Genomic DNA, 22110 nt, shown 5'->3' on the forward strand with positions numbered 1-22110 from the left:
TGTATTATTTTCATCCTACTTATCTTGTTCGAAACGTTATGTACAAAGAAACGATGACAAAGGTGTTTACTTACGTGATTTGGTTGAGTAGATATATAACCTGATACATAGTTGGCAGGCACAAAGTTTCGATTTGTTCGACGCGACCGCTAATGTTTTCATAAGTTTGGTTCTGCCCCCCTTTTCTCCGCTTCTTCGCTCCCTTCTTCGAGCCGGCGAGTTATGAATCGGACAGTACCGTGCACGTCGCTAACCAGTAAATATTTCAATAGTTCCTGATTTGTTTGTCCGGTATTTCTCCTCCTCACTTCATCGCCGTGTACTAAGTACTTTCAGGCGGTAAGTAGACCCTTATTAAATTTAAACAATCTTCCTATCCGTAAAGAAATACGTCATCCGAAATAAATGGAATCCTCGAGTTCAAAGTTCTAAACATTTCATGCTATCGATACAGTAATTGATGAGCAATGTGACGATCGTGACTGCAGGTCGAACCTAAGTACTAATTTGAAAGTTCATTACTTCGTACTAAAAACTGGTTGCCAAACTCCGAATTCACGTATTACATACATGGTCCATTAGAAAGTGCAAGTTCAGCTGCACGGTCGATAAAACTCATTTTATAACGATCGTTTATCTGCCTATAACTGTTTTCACTCGAGGTTAAACGAGGGTCCTCTTTGACCCAAGTTAAGCAGCCCTCGGCCATATATAAGAATTAATAATTGTGAGAAAATGTTTTCTTTTTGCAAATACGCTCTGGTTTCAATAATAAGTCGATAAATGATCGTTGAAATATTCGTATACACATGCTCGTGACGATGGGGGAGATTATGCACTCGATGACACTACGCAACAAATTCAAAACTTTTTTTTCACTTGGTTTACAGTATTCTCCACTTTAGAGTCAATTGATGTTTATAAATAAAATTGTCACATCACGTCAGATTTCATAATGAAAAGCATGTACTGATTTGTTCAAAATTATGTAAATTAGCCGCACAAGACTTGATTTTTCATTAAAGAAATTAATATTTCTTTTCAACGCTCGGCTTTCCTCTTGTAGTCATTTATCGCGGTATTCTATTTGTAATATCACTCTAACGAACTCGGCGTTACCGAATTAAAACGGGTTCGTTGAGCGATAGAGAAGTGACCAAAACAGGCAGAAATTAAATGATGGAAAAAATGCTTTGTAAGTGGCACGTGTTCCTTGATGTAAGTGAACAGCAAGACTGTTTTTACAATAATGTTGGTTGGCGCAGTAACCTTATTCATTTTTTCACACATGAAAGCTCTTGTGTGCTTCATCTATGATGACTATTAGATCGGAAAAATGGGGCAAAACGCGTGATTCCGCCTGTTGTAACATTGACCTTGTACCAGTGGTTTTGAGACGTGATACCTCAATATAAATTTGCTTTCCTTTGTTTACTAGGTGTGCCTAATGCGAATAACTATTCGAGATATTGGTGATTTTCTTAATGTTGCACAGTGTTATTGGAGACGTACTTTCTCACGATTTCGCATCGCTGTTAGCAAAAGCTACAAGTAGATTATCTGCTAATTTCTGTTCTATAGTTTCAAATCAAAATCGGGAGTAACACTGCTCGACACTACGGCGCATATAAGGTTTTGAGTCTCGGTTGACAGCCTAACACTCTGACCAATTAATCGTTTAACAGGAAATATTTCCTGTCTCAACGTGGTGCGTTTATATACTTGCTCGTTCGCGATAATCGCAACTCGAGCCACTGTTTCATTGTCAAATGCCCTCCACTCTTGACCGTTGTATTGAAATGACGGCTCAAGCTTATACATTCTACCAATTCCCTTCCTCCTTTATGTTCACCTCTTTCTCTGAGTGAAACGATTTATGCTACAATCATGTTGTACTATCTACAGATGCGATACATCGTTCTTGCTCTTGTGATTTGTCACTTAACGAATGGCAGTCGGATTAGCGGTAAGTCTGTTTTTATATCTTCAACTGCTACATTCCTACATTAAAATAAGAAAATCAATTGTGACGATAAAATCAAGTCAAGAATTTGATTTTTTTATCATAAATATTATTTTGCTCTCTAAAATGATGCAAAAGGCAAAAATTTCTATTATGTCTAACAATATATAATACATTTATAGTGGGGTGGATTATTATTACTTCGTCATTTATTTGAAGATATTCATTAATTAACACAACTTATTCAAACACAAACACATATTAACATCGAACAATGGTGACAAAAAGTTAATATCGTGATATCCAAACGCTTGCTCCCCTCGTGAAAATGAGTTCTACGATTTTCTACAAATTTGTAGAGAAATTCGAACATTTCCTACAATTTTGTGCGAAAAATTGTAAGTATGCATCGTGAATTATTCAACAATACTTGTAGATATTCATGACTTTTTCTATTGATGCAGAAAGAAATCTGCAAGACACTACAATTTAAAAACAAAATTAAGAATTCTTTATGAAAAACTACACATACTTACAATTTTACATAAAATAATTCGAAATGGTCCAATATCTGTAAAAACTCGTAGTAGTAGAAATTTTCACTAGGGTCATGATGTCAACTTGTTGTTTGAGTGATAAATTAGTTGAAACAGAAATATAACGGGAGACCAATAAATAGCATAATTTAGCTTATTGACTACATACATTTATTTATCATACTGTACACATCATATAATTTTCTGCATGTATTGTGCATGTTTATATACATACGTAATATGTCTCGTTAAATATTATCGTTCTGCCAACGTCCTCTGTTTACGGATAACGTCAGAAAGTGATATTTTTTCTACATTTCAAACTTCATTTGTCGGTATATCATGCTGTTTATATTTGAGTATGAGCAATGAGCATATATTTTTTGAAAATCAGCACCTATTCAGTAGAGAAACGGAATACAGTATTTCGTACGATGTTCCTTTGAAAATTTACATTAACTAGCTGTGTTACTTCATTTAGAAATTTTTATCCCCCATGTTTTGTCTATAAGACTAAAACACGTATATATATATATATATACAAATACTAAGAAGAGACTTTGATCTTTGTACTAACACTTGCAACATTGCCGCCATGGTTGTTACGGAGTTCAAAAGTTCACTTGACTCGTTTCATTAGAACTCGCGTGCATCACGCAGGATTCAAATTTTTTTAATCCCTAATGATATTCGACTACTCATTCTCGAAAAAGCAATTTGCTTAGGTGTAACGGTGAACGTGAAAAAAATTTATACGCAAAGTATAAAAATAGTTTCATTCGCGAAAAATACGGTTTCAGTCGAATTAATCATTTACAGAAACAAAATGCGAGGCACCCGATTGGCTGAGATGCGAAAATGGTTTATGCGTAAGCCATTTTTTCGTATGCGACGGTGAAGATGATTGTGGAGATTTCTCGGATGAAAAAAACTGCACTGGATTCGTGGTGCGTATCACACAAGTTGGGCTAGAAAATATTTCAGGATGGGATCCAGCCTTCCCGAATAAAATAAGATTCTCATTCTATGAGTCGTTCAATGATTCAGACAATACATTGAATGCACAATTGGAAAATTTCTACAAACTTTTTATCCAACGTAATATTAACGTTCAAGTGAATCTCTCCTATTCTTGTACAATATATGGATGTAATCGCACAAAACGATATTTGCTTTACTTTCGATTGAATAATGCGTTTTCTAATCGTATTTCTACAGTTTAAGCCGGATGCCAAATGCAAGCCGGACGAGTTTCGATGCTTGGATAATATCTGCATTCCGGAGGAATTCGTGTGCAATGGACATCAAGACTGCCTTGATTCGAGCGATGAGATACTTGGTTGCACCAAAGATGTGAGAAAATTCGATATGGCGTTGCTCCGATACATCGATATTCGATCAACAAAAGCAATATTGTTCACTTTTCGGGATAACAGTATCATCACGCGTCATTCCATTCGCTAATTATTTTAATACTATCACATGCTTTCAGCGACCATGCGATGGATTCAAGTGCAAAAATGGTTACTGCATAATGAAGGAATGGAAATGCGATGGTATCAATGATTGTTCTGATAACAGCGACGAAACGGAATGTGGTGAGTAATAGCATCTGTATATACGTTATCATGCGGCTGAAGAAGAAAGCATTGCCGCGGAACGTCAGAAGCATCAGTAAGATGTTATCTCTACAAAAATCAGCTACGCAGTCATTCAAACTTTTTTCTCACACCAATTTATAGCCCACGATTTGACACCCCAAGAGTGTACAGCGGAGAAGGGCTACTTTTTGTGCGGTAACAACGCCTGCGTTCGATTGAACAATGTTTGCGACGGTAGGCAGCATTGTACGGACGGTACCGATGAAGATGTCGACGGATGCAAAAATGGTGAGAGGAAAAGAGGTTTTTATTCTAAACACAGACGAAAACTGTCAAAAGATTCATAATCATACCTGTCAATGATCAGTCTTCTGTGACAACTACACATTACAGACGAATAATTTTACTTGAACACTCGAGTTGAAGAACTTCATGTAATTATGGTAATTCATAATTATCGTATAATTACCTCAGTTCACTTCAAGCGTATTATGTATCTGAATTGTAAGTGGAAGACCCTTGTGAACGTCATACATCGTGACAATTTAGCTATCGCTGCACCATACGTTGATACTCATCGTAAAATTACTCACGGTCTCTCTCATTTCCTGCTCCGAATAGTTTTGTGATGCAGAATAAATCCATTATCTAGTTAAACGGTAACAAACTCGATCTTGTGAATTATGTAAATCATATCTGATTAAGGTGATGAACACAATTAATTACGTAATTGCAAGAACTGATTTAGAGTTTACGGAATCAATTGCAATTTTATTTCGTGTATCTTGTTGCCTTCGAAAACTCAAAGGAGGAAATAATATTATATTCACTGATTTCTCAATCAGCCGATCAACAATGCGCCAATGGAACTTGCAACCAAGTGTGCCATCAGACGCCAAAGGGTGCCGTTTGCTCTTGCAAACCCGGATATGAACTGCTCAGGGGTAAAATTTGCATGGGTGAGTATGATCGTGATAGTTTTTCGTTACTCATGCGAGTTGCCTACTCTCACGAATGAAAATTATTCCAGATATCGATGAATGCAGCATTCACGGATTCTGTGATCAAAGTTGCGAGAATCTCGAGGGTTCCTACAACTGCAGCTGCGAATCGGGATATTTATTGCAGAACGACAAGCGAAGCTGCAAAGCGACGGGTGAAATTTTGTTTCAGAGCATAATTATTGAACCTCTTTCCAGATCAATCTTTGCCAAATTCCTGCTCCTCACGTAAGTGCAAACTCACTGAATGTTTTTAATTGTTCAACAGGAGGAGAAGCTCTCATGGTTTATTCCTCGAAGACCGACATCCGCGGACTTTATCTCACCTCTAGGGTGATGTTTTACGTTGCCCGAAAGCTCCAGCACGTCGTCGGCGTATCCCTAGACACGGATTATATTTACTGGTCTGACCTTCAACTCGGTGACGAAGCGATTGTTCGAAGCAAGGAGGACGGGTCGCAAAAAGAAGTCATTATAACTGCAGGTAAACGTGTAAGCTTGTTGTCAACTAGGCGCGTCAAGGACTATGAAGAGGCACACTGACGATGAGAAATGATAAACCAGTGAAATGCCAAAAGTTTATAGTTCTTCGATTCGACCCAGAATTACCGAGTTGATCGGTTGATCGGTAAAGTGAAAAACGCTGCATATTACAGGTTTGGGTGCCCCGGAAGATATAGCGATCGATTGGGTGACTCGCAACCTGTACTTTACGGACGGTCAAATGAAACACATCGCAGTCTGTACCAACGACGGGTCCACGTGCACTGTCATCGTTAGCGAATACGCGGACAGACCGAGAGGAATTGGTCTGCTACCTTCGGAAGGGTGAGATTCTAAGATGGAGTTTTTGGTCTTAGATTCGAAATAAAAATGCAAGTTCACGGAGATTTTTTTCTGATTTTTTGTTTTCGGAAACTGGATGAGAAAAATTTTTAATTACGCGCGTTTTCGTAGATGCGCACGGTAAGGTTGACTCCAAGCAACTCCGCTGTTCATTTCTTAGCACGCGGTAGATGTGAAACTGGGAGTTGCTCGAATTGAAATTGTACCTTGAATTGCCTATAATTATAGGCCCCCTGCTGCATACAGAATGATAGATATTTAATGAATTTATTCAAATTCACAGATTAATGTTTTGGAGCGACTGGGGCGCAAAAGCGCAGATTTCGAAAGCGCAGATGGATGGAAGAAACGTCATGCCATTTATAACGAACAATATTGCCTGGCCAAATGGCTTGACAATCGATTATCCGAATCACAGATTGTATTGGGTTGACGCCAAATTAAGCACCATCGAATCCGTAAAACTAGACGGAAGTGATCGCAGAGTAAGTAGAATAATTTGCCTCGCTGAGCTTTTTCCGTTCTTGCGTGTAGTGATTGTAATGATAAAATCAATTCTTTCCTCAATTCATAGATCGTCTTGCACGCGGTGGCGAAGCATCCCTACTCGGTAGCGGTTTTCGAGAACAAATTGTACTGGAGCGACTGGAAAACTAACAGCGTTCAATCTTGCAATAAGTTTACAGGAAAGGAACACACTATTGTAGCAAAAGAGAAAAAATCCATCTACGGGATACACATTTATCACTCAACTCTGAGGCCCGATGTAAGTATTGTAAAGGTTTTGTCCGTGATGCGCTCTATAAGGATCCCCTAACTATAGGCATATCAGGGTACATAACCACTCTGAACAGCTCCGACTTCTACCTGGGTGACATCAGCCGCGTGCTAACAAAAGAGCAGCGAATTTGCTCGGAATGAACTCGTACCCTGATTTGCCTATAATCAGGGGTCCCCACAGGACGCATCACGGAAATAATTCTGTACAATCGCGACCAAATCAGATACTCAAATTTATAAGCAACGCGAAACTACGTAAACTGTTATTTCTCAGATTCCAAATCCTTGCATTCACGGGTTCTGTTCACACGTATGTTTGTTGGCGCCGAATTCTACATATTCTTGTGGTTGCCCAGCTGACAAGGAATTAGGTACCGATAAACACAGCTGCAGAGGTTTGTCAACGATACATTTTTTTTATGCTACATATTCATTTAGAATAATATATCAATTCTGGACAGTAGTAATTAATTTCTTCAAGTATTCTTCATAACATTTGTCGACAGAAATATTCCAAATTCGCATCATCAAGTGTGTGAAAAACGTTTACTAATTCATTCCATTTACTACGTTTACTATTTTATCTATTCCGTCGATGAATTTTTAGTTACTGAGAAAGAGAAGAAGATAATGGTTGGAGCTGCACAATTTTTCATAGAAGTCCATCATCAAGTATTGGGAAGACCGAAACTTCAGGCTGATATCTTACGCCAAGACATCAATGCCCTGACTTATGATCCAGAAACTGGTAAGTTGAATTAAGATACAATGAAAATCTCATTGCAGAGCATCAATGATCCGTATTTCAATATTTCAGTGAGAATCTTTTCTCAGCTCATTGTTAGCCGTTCACCTCCTCTTTTCCTCAATTCTGTTCTCCACTATTCACATTTGCACACTCTTACCGTCGATCAATTGGGCCTCAAATTTCGCAGGTACAATTCTGGCGAGCGATAAACTGAAGAATGTGATATTTCGGTACGATACGAAGACCGGTCAAATTTCAAATCTCATTACCACTAAGATAGGCCTAGTTGGTGGTATGGACTTTGATTATTTCGGAAGGAACCTCTACTGGTGTGATAGTCTCTTCAGGAACATCGAAGTCTACAACACTAACACTGGCGACAGGATGGTTCTAAACTCAGAACGATTGGAGGCCGTTCCCCTGGATCTAGCCGTCATTCCCGAACACGGGTAAATCAATACAACGAGAGATTTTCTGATTTCGCCAGTATCATTTGATAATGTATTGCTGTGAAATTATTCATCTTGCAGCCTGATGTACGTCGTTTTGAAATCGGGCAACGACATTCACATCGACAAAATGCAGATGAACGGCCGTGGCAGCACAACGCATGCGATCGAAACTGGTTTAATCGGACCGTCCGTTTCGATTGTGTACGATGCACACCTAGAGCGAGTTTTTTGGGCTGATCAGAGCACAGGGATAATAGAGAGTACTTCCTACGAAGGTAATTTACTCACAGTGGAACAATTTTTCGCATGAGGTCTAATATTTCCACGATTTTCACATTGCACATTATGACCGATTTCTCATTTAAGGTACGGACAGACATCGATTCAGGTCAGAATTGATATCTCCAGTGAGCATTGCCGTCCTGGGTAATGACATATTCTGGACTTCCTACGGATCAAAGGGATTGTACTGGGCAGATAAAATGGGCGTCATTCAAGGACAGAAAAAAATCAGTCTCGGTAAGATCACGCTAGTAATATTCTGATTAGGTACAATATCTATAAAAAAAAATAAAAATTAACACTTTTTCATAACGCAGGTATTCCTGTCAATTTGGAAAAAATGTACTTGGTAGCGATGACTGGCAATCACGGGTCTACTCAACACCCGTGTCTTAAGGAAAACGGCGGATGCACACACGTTTGTCTTGTCGCTTCCAACTCACAGCGGGTACGTAAAACATGAAAATTACCTGCCGTAAAAGGAACCCATCAGCTTTCTTTTCTGAGCGTCTAATGACTCACAGAATTCGAACGAAATTTATTTTTCCGGTCTTTAAATCCAGTACTCATTGAATAATGAGAATTTTCTGCAAACTCGTTCCAACATGTCTTCGTGAAAAAGAATCCGAAGTTTTCTTCATGTCTAGAGACGTATAATCATGCGATTTTCTTTATGTTACAGACTTGTGGCTGCCCGTCCGGAATGATGTTAAACAGTGATAATATTACTTGTAGTATTTCTCGAAATCACTGTAAAGTCTACGAAATGAAATGCGCGTCTGATGGAAGTTGCATTGACAAGATCAAAAGGTAATTCTTCATTGATTTGAATCAGTATTTTTTACAGTTGAAAAACATGAGTTTCAACGGTGAAGAGTATGACATTCGGTATTCCAAATGATTTCAGGTGCAACGGAGTGAGAGATTGTCCAGGAGGTGAAGACGAAGTCGAATGTCACAAGCCTGCAACTTGCGGTCCCGATCATTTTGCATGCAACAATGGAAACTGCATTCACAACAGTAAGCTTTGTGACTCGAATTATGATTGCTCGGATCGTTCTGATGAGGAATTCTGCGACGCAAAGACATGCGGAAAAGGTGGGATAATCCAAATATCGAATACAATCGACGAAACTCAAAATCATATTGAACTTTTGATTACAACAACTTGTTCAACTTTGCATTCGAGGTCTATTAGAACGATAAATTCGTAGCCATCTTAACGATCTAATTGCCAATTCCCAATCTCCATACAACCATTTCGCAGACGAATTCCAGTGTCAACGCGGTTTCTGCATCTCGAAGTACTTTATTTGCGACGGGAAAATCGACTGCAGTGACGGATCTGACGAGGAGAATTGCGCAACACACACTTGCGACCCCGAAACCATGTTCACTTGCAAAAGTGGTGGATGCATTCCGAAGTTTTGGGAATGTGATGGAGAGGTACACGATTTAATCGTCAATTCACGTAGCATCGAGCTTCGTTATATGCTTCAACTTTCCATGTTTGAATTTCGTCACAGGTCGACTGTGAAGACGGTTCCGACGAGTACGGTCAGTGCAAAACGGCTACTTGTAGTCCCAGTATGTTCACCTGCCAGAATGCTCGATGCATCGACACTGTGCTCGTCTGCAACCTGGTCAACGATTGCGGTGACGGATCCGACGAACGGAATTGCCCCGTGGACGGAAAAACGTCGGAGGCCGCTTGCACAGCCGAAGAATACCTATGTCACGGAACGAATAAGTGCATTCCATTCGAAGCCAGGTGAGCACGATCCCGGATTGTCCAGCCTTAATCCTTTTAGTCACAGAAGTCACTAAGTGGCACCCTTTTTTTGTCATTTTTTTTTTTTTTTATATTCCATGCAAAATCCTGAAACTTTTTTCATTTTCAGCTAACTGAATTGCGTTACTGAAAGAGTGACTATTGAGCGCAAAGAAAACAATTTGTCCAACTGTTCGTGATAAAAATCGACTAATGAACCGGTCCTGGAATTGATTTTTCGCAGGTGCGACAAGGTGGATGACTGCCCTATGAAAGACGACGAACTTCTCTGCACTGATTGTGAATACGACGAATTTGCCTGCGCGAATGGCAAGTGCATTCCTCGTAGTTGGGTTTGCGATCGTACAGACGACTGCGGTGATAAGTCTGACGAGAAATACTGCGACGTCATTCTCGCGCCCACAACGGAACCGATTAATTGCGAAGAATACAAGTGTCTGACTGGGGCGTGCATCCCCTATTCCAGCGTTTGCAACGGGATCGCCGATTGTTACGATCAGAGCGACGAGAACGGAAAATGTGGTGAGCTTACAGGGATCTAGGGCGATTGTTTCCAACAATATCGAATTTTACGAAGCGTTGTACCGGTTTCTTTCAATTTGAAGAGATGAAAAATGTTCACGAAAACTTGTTGTTTTTATATTCACACAGAAACTGCATGCACTTCGGATAATCGCTGTGACGGAATTTGCAACAAAACACCTGCTGGACCTATATGTAGCTGCGCTAAAGGATACAAGCTGAAGAACGACGGCTATTCTTGCGAAGATATCGACGAGTGTAAGCTCGGCACGTGCTCGCAGGTTTGCCGCAACGAAATTGGTTCTTTTGCATGCTCCTGCTTCTCTGGATTCGTGCTACGTTCCGATGGTCGGACTTGCAAAGTAACCGGTAATTGAATGCAAACCCGTTTTACTTTTCACTATAATGACAGATTGTCGAATTGGATGGAAGAAGCAAGGAGCAAAGAACGATTAAGGAAATTGAATGTTTCACAGGATCTCCGATGGAACTGATAATAGCGACAAAAGACGACATCAGAAGAGTTTCGCAATCCCTTAATTCGATCAAGGTAATTTATAGCGAGCCTGGAATTGGCATTGGTAAAAACGGTATCGACTTGAACATCGCCAACAGGACGGTTTATTGGAGCACCGGTAAGATACACGCACTATATCTCATTGAAAACTTAAAAAGGGTAAAGTTTTGCTAGCGACTGTTCAAAAGCGTCAAAAAAAATTATTCCAGAAATAACTGGAACGATTTTTCAACTGTCCCTGGAAACGATGGAGATAAGAAACGTGACCAACATTGGAAAACCGCGAACCCTTTCCGTCGATTGGACCACTGATAACGTGTATTTTTACGACAGCGAGAAACCCCATGCCATTAAGGTACTTATAAAATATACACTTGACAATGTTTGCCGGCTCGGCCGAACACAATAGTAACTCTTCGAGTTGATTACAACATTTCTTGATCGATCAACTTACTTTTATTTCTTTCGATTGATCGAAATTGCAGGTCTGTCATTTGGGAGAGCAAAAATGCGCGCATGTTGTCTCCGTAAATTCTGCGACTGCGGTAAACAGCATAGTTACAGATCCGAAACATGGGTAAGTTAGTAGATGGACAAGAAGACGTTTTTTCTTTTACTACGTCTGTTCTTTTTTGTTAATTTTCAGTATCATTCGACGAACGATAATCAGCTAACAAATCTTCAACTTCTTCAGATATTTAGTTCTCATGCTGAAGTGATGATCCTTCAATTTCTCATGCCCACAGCTTCATCTTTTGGGGCCAAACAGATTCGTGGTCCTTCAACAATCCAGTCAGCGAAATATATCGGTCGCGGATGACTGGCAAAGATTCGACTTCCGTAGTTTCGAAGAATCTTGGAATCGTTAGCGGACTCACTGTTGACCACTCAAGGGCTCGTTTGTACTGGGCTGATCAACACTTTCAACTGATAGAAAGCTCAGATCTGAATGGAAATGACCGACGCATTATGTTTTCCGCTAACGTTAGTAATCATTCAAATACAATTTTCTCCCGATCAATGTTTCAAATTTCGAAGAATTTGCATCATGTGCCCGTTCTTCTGTAAGGTTCACCATCCTGTCGGCTTAAACTTATTCGAGGATTCGCTTTTCTGGCTGACCCCAGGCACCGGACAAATGACTAGCTGTTCTGTGTTCGCCGGAAACGAAACTTGCAAGAGAATTCAGATCAGCTCATCTCATACCGAGGAACAATTCACGATGCTGCAACAATCGCGTCAACCATCAGGTATACTGCAAAGTTGCGATGAAAGTTTCGAATGTTTGCTATAAATCATTTTTTAATTCACAGTGAAGAACAATTGCCAGGGGCACAAATGCAGTTATCTGTGCGTCAGGAACAATGAAGATATCGGATGTTTGTGTCAAGATGGAAATGTCGTGTTACCGGGCGAAAAGTGCGACGATACAGTCAAAATGCCCCCGCCTGAATTCGGATCTAACAAGTCAAAAGGCGATGGTGGTTACATTGCTGGAGTGATGACAACGATCTTTATATGCCTGGCTTTACTAGGAGTCTACTATTACTACCAGAGGAAGAAGTATGAAGCCAGTAAATGCGACTTAAGGTGAGTTGAATTTATTCCTACAACGCATTTCGTTCCTTACAATTAGATCAGAACCGGCATCTAATATTTGTATAATTTTACAGCATACACTTTCAAAATCCTGCTTTCGGATGCGGGCTACCAGCCTCGATTCCGTCAACTACAATGACTGTGGCGCCAGGGGAACACGAATACGTTAACCCTGTCGTCGACATTCGTTCTAGAGTGAGTAGCAATTACGCCTGTTCAATCGAGGACATAATCAGACACTTCTAAGCATTAATAAAGGGGGCACTCCCTATAAAACGCCAAATCTTAGTCGATTCGAATGATTTTTTTTTTCTTAGGGTAAGAAATGTACGTGTTTTCTGATGAGTTATAAATGTAAGAAATGTATATATCTTTTCAGAGTCATAGATATCTTTTATTACATAATTCTGGTTTTAAAAACGACTTTTGTTGCTTAAAAATGGGAAAAATCACGGAGATACAATTTTGAAAATAAAAAGAGCATTCAATTTCGAGTACAAAAGTATAAGTACACCAGTTTCCTAAAATTGACACTCAATAAGATATTTCGAAAATAAGAAAAAGATACAACGACGAATAACATTCGTCTACAACTTTGTGTTTTGACTGATAACTCTTGGTTCGATTTCAACTTTCTATGTTACACGGGAGAAACAATGCCTCCAAGGTTTGTGTGATGTAAACAATTTTTTCAGCCATTAGATGCTTAATGCAACCTTCGAAAATCGAACCAAAAGTTATCAGTCAAAACCCAAAGTTGTAGACGAATGTTATTTAATGATCGTTATTGAGAGTATTCACATCATGTCGTAGAAATTTCCTCGATAGTAACATTTAGAATTCCTATTATAGTGATTATTATTTTTGAAAAATGGATCGGTATACGGTTGCCGAGAAGATCGATATGATTTACATTTATGGCGAAACGCTAGTGCAGCTTGTAATTTATACGGAGAACGATACATCGGAAGAAGTCAACCATTCCGCAGAACTTTTAATCGAGTCATACGGTTCTTTTCAGAAGCCGGAAGATTCGCAAAGAAAAAAAGGAATCGAATGTATTGAAGACAATGGCCATCATTTCGAACATTTGCTTTGATACAATTGTAAATTTATTCCGCGTAAAGTGGAGAACGGACATCTTTTTCTTATTTTTGAAATATCCTATTGTGTATAAATTTTAGGAAACTGGTGTACTTATACTTTTATACTCGAAATTGAATACTCTTTTCATTTTCAAAATAAAAAATACACCATCCCATTGGAAAAACCGAAGCTGACCTTCGTATCTCCCTGGCGCATCCACTTAATAAAAATTCGAACCCGCCATGTTCCATCCCCTTCAAAACCCTGCAGCTCTCTTCTGAAACTTTTTTTGAGATTTTGCTTCGTTTTCGAAAAAATCGCCCTGATCACCTTAAATGCCCCACCCTGTATACATGTGGTCACTTGATGAACGAAAAATATTTAAAAAATTATGATAATTGACTGATTAGTCTTAGAATAAAAAAGGTGATTTTTTCAGAAAAAAATGTCAAACTTTGACCCAGTAAAAAACATGTTTGTTTCGATAATTTTTAGTCGGTTTTAGGTTCATCAATTCGACACAAGCATCATAAAAACCTGTGCCAAATACGAGCTTGATTAGTCAAATAGTTTTTGAGTAATGGTGTACACCGATTTTCAACACATTTTGAAAAAAATTTCGAGATAATGACGTTTAAAATTTGGGCAAGGGAAAAACGTTTGATTCTGTAACTTACGGACCAGTCACCTATTCCGGCACCGTATAATACTCCTTCAGCTGACTCATAATACTTATTTTGCATTTCTAACAACTATTACTGAATAGACGACTCCCCTGTCCACAATATATTGCCTATTGATGCTCGCAGGGTTCCAACCGGAGCAAAGGTGCGTCACGATCAAAGGCTCTCGAGATTTCATTTTTAAGAACTGACCAAAATCGCTGACTGTATCGTATTCTACAGGTTTCAAACTATACAAGGGGAGTGCCCCACTTCAACCTGGTTAGCTAACTCATTTCAGGCCTAAAATTAGTATGCGAAAAGTTAAGTGCGAACAACTATTATACCCATACGAAATTCCCAGATCCCTCTAATTTGAAAAATTAATTCTGTACAGACGTGCTTCCGCCTGGCAGTCACAGGTCAAAGCCAATACGCAATCGAAATACTGACATGGTCATTACGGGCCAATAATACCCAGACGAAACGATCAGTGGCTGAATTTCAAACCTGATATTTGATTTTAACGTTCTATTTAAAAATAATGCCATCCAGATTCTGATTGAATCTCGGTATTAATTAAATGCGATATTTACGGAACACGTAGTCAATCAGACGTTAAAAATTATGTTTCAGTATCTAAATGGAGAAATGAATGGAAAAAATACGTTGTCATTGAATAAAAAAGAAGATTGTTCCAGCGAAAGTGAAGACGGAAATTATCTGCCGGATGTACGTTTAATACGATAATTTTTTATTCGAAAATAATAATACAAGAGTATTAATTTTTGCAGTTGAATTGCAAGTTATATGTGCGTCTATGTCGTATATATTACAGTATTTTATTATATATCTGCTGTGATGGGCAGCGTGTTGTTTATTATATTATATTACGTTACTTGTTAAATATTGTGCTCAAATTATATTTTGATAAAATTTTTATAATTCCTATTATACGATGAATAATAATCTTCTTGAGAGAAAAAAAAATTATGAAGCTGTCAGCCTTTCCTCCTACAGAATGTTCATCTATTATAGAATCTTGGTGATCGGTGAATTAAGAAAACGTATTTTTAGTTAACGTTTCGACCGGGATATGGGCCCTCCTCAGAACGATTTATTTTTTAACTGTCAAGAATAACAAAAGGATTTTTTATAAAACAAATAATAGTACTAGAAGTAATCAGACTTAAATATTGTAGATGTAATACTCTTAGAGCTATTATATATTGTTGATTAGTAAGAACCTTATGATTAATTGAAATAAGGATGTCTTTAGGTGTTATTTACCTTATGAATTAAGTAAGTGGACTAAGATGTAGTCGAATTCACAATTACTATTGGTGGAGACAGTGTACTTTTGAGTGACGGTAGACAATGTCAATCTTCAAGTTATTTTATATGTGGGAGTTAATAGTTGGAAGTCATTAATTAAAAAGGTTAAAGAACTATGTTTCTTCACAGTCAGTATGCCATTGTGTTAAAAGGTTATTAAGTAGGTCTTTTTAGCAATAAAATTAATTCACAGGTGTCAAAGAAGTGGAGGTAGGTTCTTTATAATTAACTTCCACATGTCTAACGAAATATTGTTGGTTGAACCAATTGAGTCAACAGGTGAATAACGACTGATGGGAGAAAACAATGTAATCCAGAGTGAAGGTGAACAGTTATAAACAATTATACAGAAAAACAATAAATATTTTGTAAGAAAGGTTACGTAGTGAGGACTGTATAATGTGGACAAAAAATTTTTTTGTACGTAGTTAAGGTTAAACAATATTTGTTGTGTGGGCGGAGATTAGAGGTTTGTAAATATTACTTAAATGTTCAACATCTTGTCTAAGATTAACAGAATTGGTATGACCTACAATGTTGCACATTTCTAATAACAGTCTTCTATAATAATTGTGTTCTTCACAAAGGATGTTTGTGTTGTCGTAATTAAAAGTGTGTTGTTTATCGATACTGTGTTTCGTTAGAGCTGTGTGACGTTCTTCAATCTCATGTACGTTGCGTTGGTGTTCCCTAATTCTAGTGTTGAGATGTCGACCAGTTTGACCTATGTAGACTTGATTGCAATCATTGCATGGTATTTTATACACGACATTAGATCGTTTGCCTATGGGGATCTTGTCTTTTCCTGTATCAAAAACTAGTTGTAAATCTTTTGAATTTTTTCCAACAAACTTGACATTATATTTGGCGAATAAGCGGTTAAGTGACTCAAAAAGGCCGGATACATATGGGATGGGGATATATGTAGTAGCGGGTCTATCGTTATCTTCAGCGGGAGCAGAGTCAATATTATTGTCGAGTATGTTGTTGATGTAGGTGCGTCTCTTATTAATTTGTTGGTGTAATGGGGCCATGAGGGTAATCATTCCATCTTAGTACATTGTATATGAGCGACAGGTTTTTTTCCTGGAACTCTGTACTAGCTAGTTTGATAGCTCGGTCAACTAGGTTAAAGATGGTGCCTATTTTGAAGGACAAAGGATGGTGAGAGTTAAAATTCAGGTATCTTTGTGACCAGGTTTTTTTGTGAAACCAATCTGTCTTGATATTATTATTATTGTGTATCAACAATACGTCTAAGAAACTGATGGCGTTATTTTCTTCAGTTTCGATGGTAAATTGTAATCTTGGATGGTACCGGTTAAAAATATTAAGAGTGTGACTTATTTTTTCATTTGGAACGGCAGTAAGAATATCATCCACGTATCGAAAGTAGAACGGTAAAACAAAACCAAGATCATTAATGCAAGACGTTTCCAAGTCTTCCATGACCAGGTCTGACAAGATTGGGGAGAGAGGAGATCCCAAAACAAACTGTTGTGCATAAGTATCGTTATTAAATTTAAATATTGCGGAGTCAAAACATATTTTTAAGGCTTTATCAAGTTCAATCAGGGGAATTGGGATCTTATTTTCCAAAGAAGCCCACCGGTTGTTTACTGCACGCAATGCGAGATCTGTAGGAACGTTGGTAAAGAGTGAAATTACGTCTAGCGATATTAACGTGTAATTGTCCGGGATGATCAATGTTTTAATTGTATCAACTAAGAAAAAGCTATCCTTAACTCTCGAGAAGGGAGGTGTGATATTGGTGGTGAGCCATGAATTAATTGTTTTGGCTAAGGTATAGGTCGGGCTATTGACAAATGAGACGATTATTCTTAAAGGGACATCCTCTTTGTGAATTTTTGGAAGCCCGTATGCGCGTGTAGGGACACTGTTGTACGTAGAAATGCTTCTATGTAGGTTTTTGGTTATAAGTTTGGAGGTAAACCAATTAAAAGGGCCGAAACGTTAACTAAAAATACGTTTTCTTAATTGACCGATCACCAAGATTCTATAATAGATTACATACGAGGTCGAGAATTCTTATTCATCAGAATGTTCATCTTCCGTGAATTAAAATAAAAAATCGAGCTCCCAACTGTTTCCCTTTCAAATATTAAGAATTAAGTCGATAGTGTTGAATTATTTCACAGAGGTATAAATGATTACTTGGAAACAATTGAAGGTAAATTTTTTTTCCTGGACAATATTCAAGGTGAAATTTAAATTATATGTGCTTGTGAATCCAATCAGGAGGCCATATATATAATACATGTATGGAGGAGGCACCCACTTATTGTTAGCTAACTTCGGGATGGTCAGTCAATCGCGAATCATCATACGGTATTGTTCTATAGAACCATAGTGCATTCAAGAAGAGGCTAAGGTACGACAGAAAAAATAGCCCTGTTTTTCTATAACTTATATACCCCACAAATTATACTTCAATTCCACTTTGTGATAACTCGCTGCAAACGCACTTCGTTATTCATTTCACACATTTCCATTGACATCGACTAAGCATCTACTTCAAATTTTTCTGTTATTTCTGTATTTTTTGTATTTCACTTTCTCTGTTTCTGTTTCACTTTTTTTTCTATGTAATGTTTATTCGTATGCTTATTTTTATGCGATTATTTATTCTCTTATTTACCCGATTAACCCTTTAACCAGTCTTTTAAATGAGACTGTTGGGCTTATAAAAAATAACGTAAAATAATAAAATGAAATAATTATTCCTGTTTTGCCTGCATCGCTGAAATGATCGCCATGTAACAATTTTGTTCGAAAAACATCCGTACTTTGACATCCGTAGAATCATCTTCTCATCGTAGGTTTCATTGAAATTCGGGATCAAATTTAACGCTGAAAATTCTTTGTCAAGCATGTATTACTGCGACGATCTTTGTTGAAAAAATATGTTATTTGGATGGAGTTCGGGTCAGATCAATTAGTCAATTATTATAGAAACACACTTTTGTCACACCCTTTGTCGCAGTTAGTATTGGGTCTGTCTTACAAGATAGATGCGGTTATTACGAATTATGTGCACGTATGACGCCAAGGTAGAACAAATGTCCCGGGGTCAATGTGATATCGTTAAAACAGGGATCCACGTACTTTGGGCCAAGGTGATTGTGGCGATTATGTCCAAATTTGTATGTGCGATATTTCTTCGACAGGATCAAGAACCAATGAAATAAATTGTCCGTCAAAATATCGTCCCTGACCTGTTACACATACCAACCGAATGAATTAAACGTACGCGTGTAACTCTGAAAAAGCTGAAAATCGCCGTAAAATTTCAGAATGACAACAGCCGTTAGCATCAGCGGTTTTATCGTAACATCCGCAATACTCTGCGGAATAATTAGTATTGTAATTTACCACCTGAGAAGACTGCGTCTGTACAAACAGGTCTCAAAATTCAGCGGACCTCCGTTACTGCCGTTTTTCGGTAATGCCCTTGGATTCGTCGGAAATACCGAAGGTGATATAAACGTGTTTGAATACATTCGTCTCTTTCGAACGATATGAATTTTCACATTTTTGGTTTTAATCAAACTACTTTAGACATCCTGATGAAGATTATGGAGCTTTTGAACTCGTATCCTTCCCCGTTTCGCGTCTGGCTTGGCCACCGATTGTTCTTCGGCGTTAGTAATCCCGAGCAAATGAAGGTATAACAAATAATTGACTTCGATGAATGACATCGTCGTACAATGATAACGGATTTCTCATTTCTTCCAGAGGATTTTTCTCAGCCAAAAAACTATCGAAAAAGAAGACCTGTACAAGTTTATCCGGCCATGGTTAGGGACAGGATTGTTTACGGCCCCCGGTAAGTTGACGTTATTATACTTCAATGCTTGACGCAACGTGTCTTACGTACAAGTTATCAAATTACTCCACAGACTCAATAGAATTTCATGCGCACGTCTTGAATACGTAAGTATGAGTATGTTTTGTGAGGAGGGATGTGGGGGGGGGGGGGGGGAGGGCGAATTCTCCGAGTAACATTGACCGTTTTTGTCTCGTTAATTCCCTTGCTTTGAATCCAGAACGATCATAATTTGCAAATTTTTGGATTCAGCATCGAAATGGCGGGTCCACCGGAAGCTCATAATGCCAACCTTCAACTCCCGAATCTTGGAATCATTCGTGGAAGTCTTTGCGATCCAGTCGAAAATATTGAATCAGCAAATGGAGGTTGAACTGGACGGGGCAGAATTCGACGTATTTCATTACGTGTCACTCTGTACGTTGGACATTATTTGCGGTAAGTTGTAATTGTCCAACTTCAGGTTCATTCTTCATTCGCCAGTTGGTTCATATTTAAAGAATTGCACGTTTAACTACAGAAACTGCCATGGGGGTGTCTGTGAGAGCACAAACCGAGTCCAGTTGTCGCTACGTTGAAGCTACAAAAAGGTCTGAAGAATTGTCAGTTCTGTATTATTTCCTCCTCCAAACTTTCTCTGAAACTTTCCCAAATATACTGCTTGTGCTGCTTAATTGTTTCAGTATCTCGAGCGGCATATTCAGAAGAATGTTCCAAATCTGGCTGCACCCAGATTTCATCTTTGAGCGGACACAACTTGGCAAAACTCAGAAAGAGTGCGTCAATTATTTGCACAGTCTTACCGAAGAGGTATATAACGCGTTTATAAACACTTTAGTTTTTATATTCTGCAGTATACTTATACGTTGTTTGTCTTGTTTATCAGGTGATACAGAAAAAGAAGAAAGCATATTTCCAAGCCAATGGCAAGCCGGAAAAAGAGTCTCGTAAGTTAGAACACTTAGCAACTGTAGACAGCTGCATTATCGACGTCAAAAAATGTGACTGTCGTGCAATTTCTTAATCCATTTTGCACTTTTTACCGACAGGCAACGGGGAATTTCGTAGAAAAGCTTTCTTAGATCTTCTCATGGAGCTGACTCATAATGGAGAAAAATTTACGGATGACGAACTACGTGAAGAAGTTGATACGATGATGCTTGCTGTATGTATTTCACGATGTTTAGCACCATGAGCGTGTATTTGATTGTATTATTCGTTCTATGATTTCGGAAATTTTTCACCAACGTAATGTGCAAATTTTGGTTTCCCAGGGAAATGATACGACAGCGATAGTAAATTCGTTCGTAATGTTGATGCTGGCTTCTTATCCAAACGTACAGGTGTGTAGGTATTGAGATTTATTACAGTTGCCGAAATTTTGCCATGACAATGCAACGATCATCGATGTCTTTTACAGAACAAAGTTTACGAAGAACTCTATGAGATTTTCGGAAATGATGATAACGACGAACGAATCGTGACACACGAAGACTTACCACGTATGGAATACATGGAACGTGTTATCAAAGAAACTATGCGGCTATTCCCCATCGGGCCAATTCTTGTTCGCGCAGTTACGGAAGATTTGGACATAGGTTTGACTCTCGGTTTTAAACTCTGAATTTTCTTAACTTTAATAATGTTCGCACTGCAATTGCATTGTTGGTTTCAGGTGAGCACACGTTACCAGCTGGGAGTTCAGTTGTTCTTGGAATCTTGAAAGCTCACAGAAACGAAGAGTTTTGGCCTGAGCCACTGAAATTTGATCCTGACAGGTTCCTACCCGAAGAAGTTGCGAAACGACATCCTTACTGTTACGTGCCATTCAGTGCCGGGCCGCGAAATTGTCTAGGTATATTCTAGGATTACGGATTCAAAGGAGCTATCAGCAATGGTCGGGAATAATAGATGATCCAATCGTTATTTCAGGTATAAAGTATGCCATGATGGCGATGAAGACACTCCTTTCGACGGTTCTACGAAGATACATCATCAAAAAAGATGATGTACAATCGATACAGGATATCAAACTGAAGGCAGACCTCATGTTGAAGCCGGTCAAACCGATCACGATAAGAATTGAGAAACGAACGACAAAAATTAATTACATTTGAGACCGAACAAAGGATAATTTTGGGTTCGGTTCAGTTGTTAGCTATACTTTAATTTACATACGACATAAAAATAAGTTTAAGCACTTATGGATAATGTATTAATTTATAGTAAAATTGATTTATCGAGTTAGCTTTGATTCTGCAGAATCTAGTCCTACAAGAAATATCCTACAGGTACTTTTCTGCCAAGAACATCATTCTATAGAACCCACGTCTACGGGATGGAATGGATAGCAGGACCGGTTCTACGGAACCCTATTCTACAAAAACGAATTTTATTGGAAGATGACAGTTTCTACAGAAATCGCTTCTACGTAGTTCGTTTCTACCAAAATAGGCCAACCAATAGAGTAGAAAGTGATTCTGTGACAAAAATACTAAGAGAATTCCGACTGTGCCGTAACGCGGAAGACAGTCCGTAGTT

The 22110-nt window shown here is 38.5% G+C and overlaps 2 protein-coding genes across 6 annotated transcripts; both read left to right on the top strand.

Annotated features, from left to right (window-relative positions):
* Positions 1-209: 209 nt before the first annotated feature.
* On the top strand, positions 210-15293 carry LOC107216813 (vitellogenin receptor). Of its 2 annotated transcripts, none has more exons than XM_015654105.2 (32): positions 210-339; positions 1906-1966; positions 3319-3446; positions 3718-3852; positions 3992-4097; positions 4242-4388; positions 4946-5059; positions 5131-5256; positions 5370-5585; positions 5758-5929; positions 6231-6432; positions 6522-6713; positions 7002-7122; positions 7335-7475; positions 7663-7924; positions 8006-8202; positions 8294-8446; positions 8527-8657; positions 8892-9019; positions 9117-9307; positions 9477-9655; positions 9736-9980; positions 10225-10523; positions 10653-10892; positions 11000-11158; positions 11250-11395; positions 11526-11617; positions 11787-12024; positions 12110-12290; positions 12354-12630; positions 12714-12834; positions 15024-15293. In XM_015654105.2, the coding sequence occupies exons 2-32, from the start codon at positions 1906-1908 to the stop codon at positions 15135-15137; spliced, it is 5214 nt and encodes a 1737-aa protein (XP_015509591.2). In that variant the 5' UTR covers positions 210-339; the 3' UTR covers positions 15138-15293. The 2 variants fall into 2 exon arrangements, with proteins under 2 accessions (XP_015509591.2, XP_046587124.1); XM_046731168.1 differs by lacking the exon at positions 15024-15293 and adding an exon at positions 13661-13898.
* A 1499-nt stretch (positions 15294-16792) lies between these two features.
* LOC107216835 (cytochrome P450 4C1) lies at positions 16793-22014 on the top strand. 4 transcript variants are annotated; one of them, XM_046731169.1, is made up of 14 exons: positions 17761-17913; positions 17982-18114; positions 19037-19218; positions 19302-19408; positions 19479-19569; positions 19822-20007; positions 20090-20159; positions 20253-20379; positions 20456-20516; positions 20619-20734; positions 20844-20912; positions 20990-21167; positions 21245-21424; positions 21502-22014. In XM_046731169.1, exons 3-14 carry the CDS (start codon positions 19038-19040, stop codon positions 21684-21686), a joined length of 1551 nt encoding a protein of 516 aa, XP_046587125.1. In that variant the 5' UTR covers positions 17761-17913; positions 17982-18114; position 19037; the 3' UTR covers positions 21687-22014. The 4 variants fall into 4 exon arrangements, with proteins under 4 accessions (XP_046587127.1, XP_046587125.1, XP_046587126.1 ...); XM_046731170.1 differs by having other exon boundaries at positions 17761-17883; XM_046731171.1 differs by lacking the exons at positions 17761-17913; positions 17982-18114 and adding an exon at positions 16793-16904.
* Positions 22015-22110: the final 96 nt, after the last annotated feature.

Source organism: Neodiprion lecontei, chromosome 2 (assembly GCF_021901455.1).
Source record: "Neodiprion lecontei isolate iyNeoLeco1 chromosome 2, iyNeoLeco1.1, whole genome shotgun sequence".
Lineage (NCBI taxonomy): Eukaryota > Metazoa > Arthropoda > Insecta > Hymenoptera > Diprionidae > Neodiprion > Neodiprion lecontei.

What these genes read in the sequence shown, in the direction of transcription:
- LOC107216813 (XM_015654105.2), top strand. Translation starts at nt 1,906, where the DNA reads ATGCGATACATCGTTCTTGCTCTTGTGATTTGTCACTTAACGAATGGC. An exon ending in GCGAAGCTGCAAAGCGACGG is followed by an intron (nt 5,257 to 5,369) that starts GTGAAATTTTGT and finishes ATTGTTCAACAG; the next exon opens with GAGGAGAAGCTCTCATGGTT. An exon ending in GGTCTGCTACCTTCGGAAGG is followed by an intron (nt 5,930 to 6,230) that starts GTGAGATTCTAA and finishes TCAAATTCACAG; the next exon opens with ATTAATGTTTTGGAGCGACT.
- LOC107216835 (XM_046731171.1), top strand. Translation starts at nt 19,038, where the DNA reads ATGACAACAGCCGTTAGCATCAGCGGTTTTATCGTAACATCCGCAATA. An exon ending in GTAATCCCGAGCAAATGAAG is followed by an intron (nt 19,409 to 19,478) that starts GTATAACAAATA and finishes CATTTCTTCCAG; the next exon opens with AGGATTTTTCTCAGCCAAAA. An exon ending in TGCACAGTCTTACCGAAGAG is followed by an intron (nt 20,380 to 20,455) that starts GTATATAACGCG and finishes CTTGTTTATCAG; the next exon opens with GTGATACAGAAAAAGAAGAA.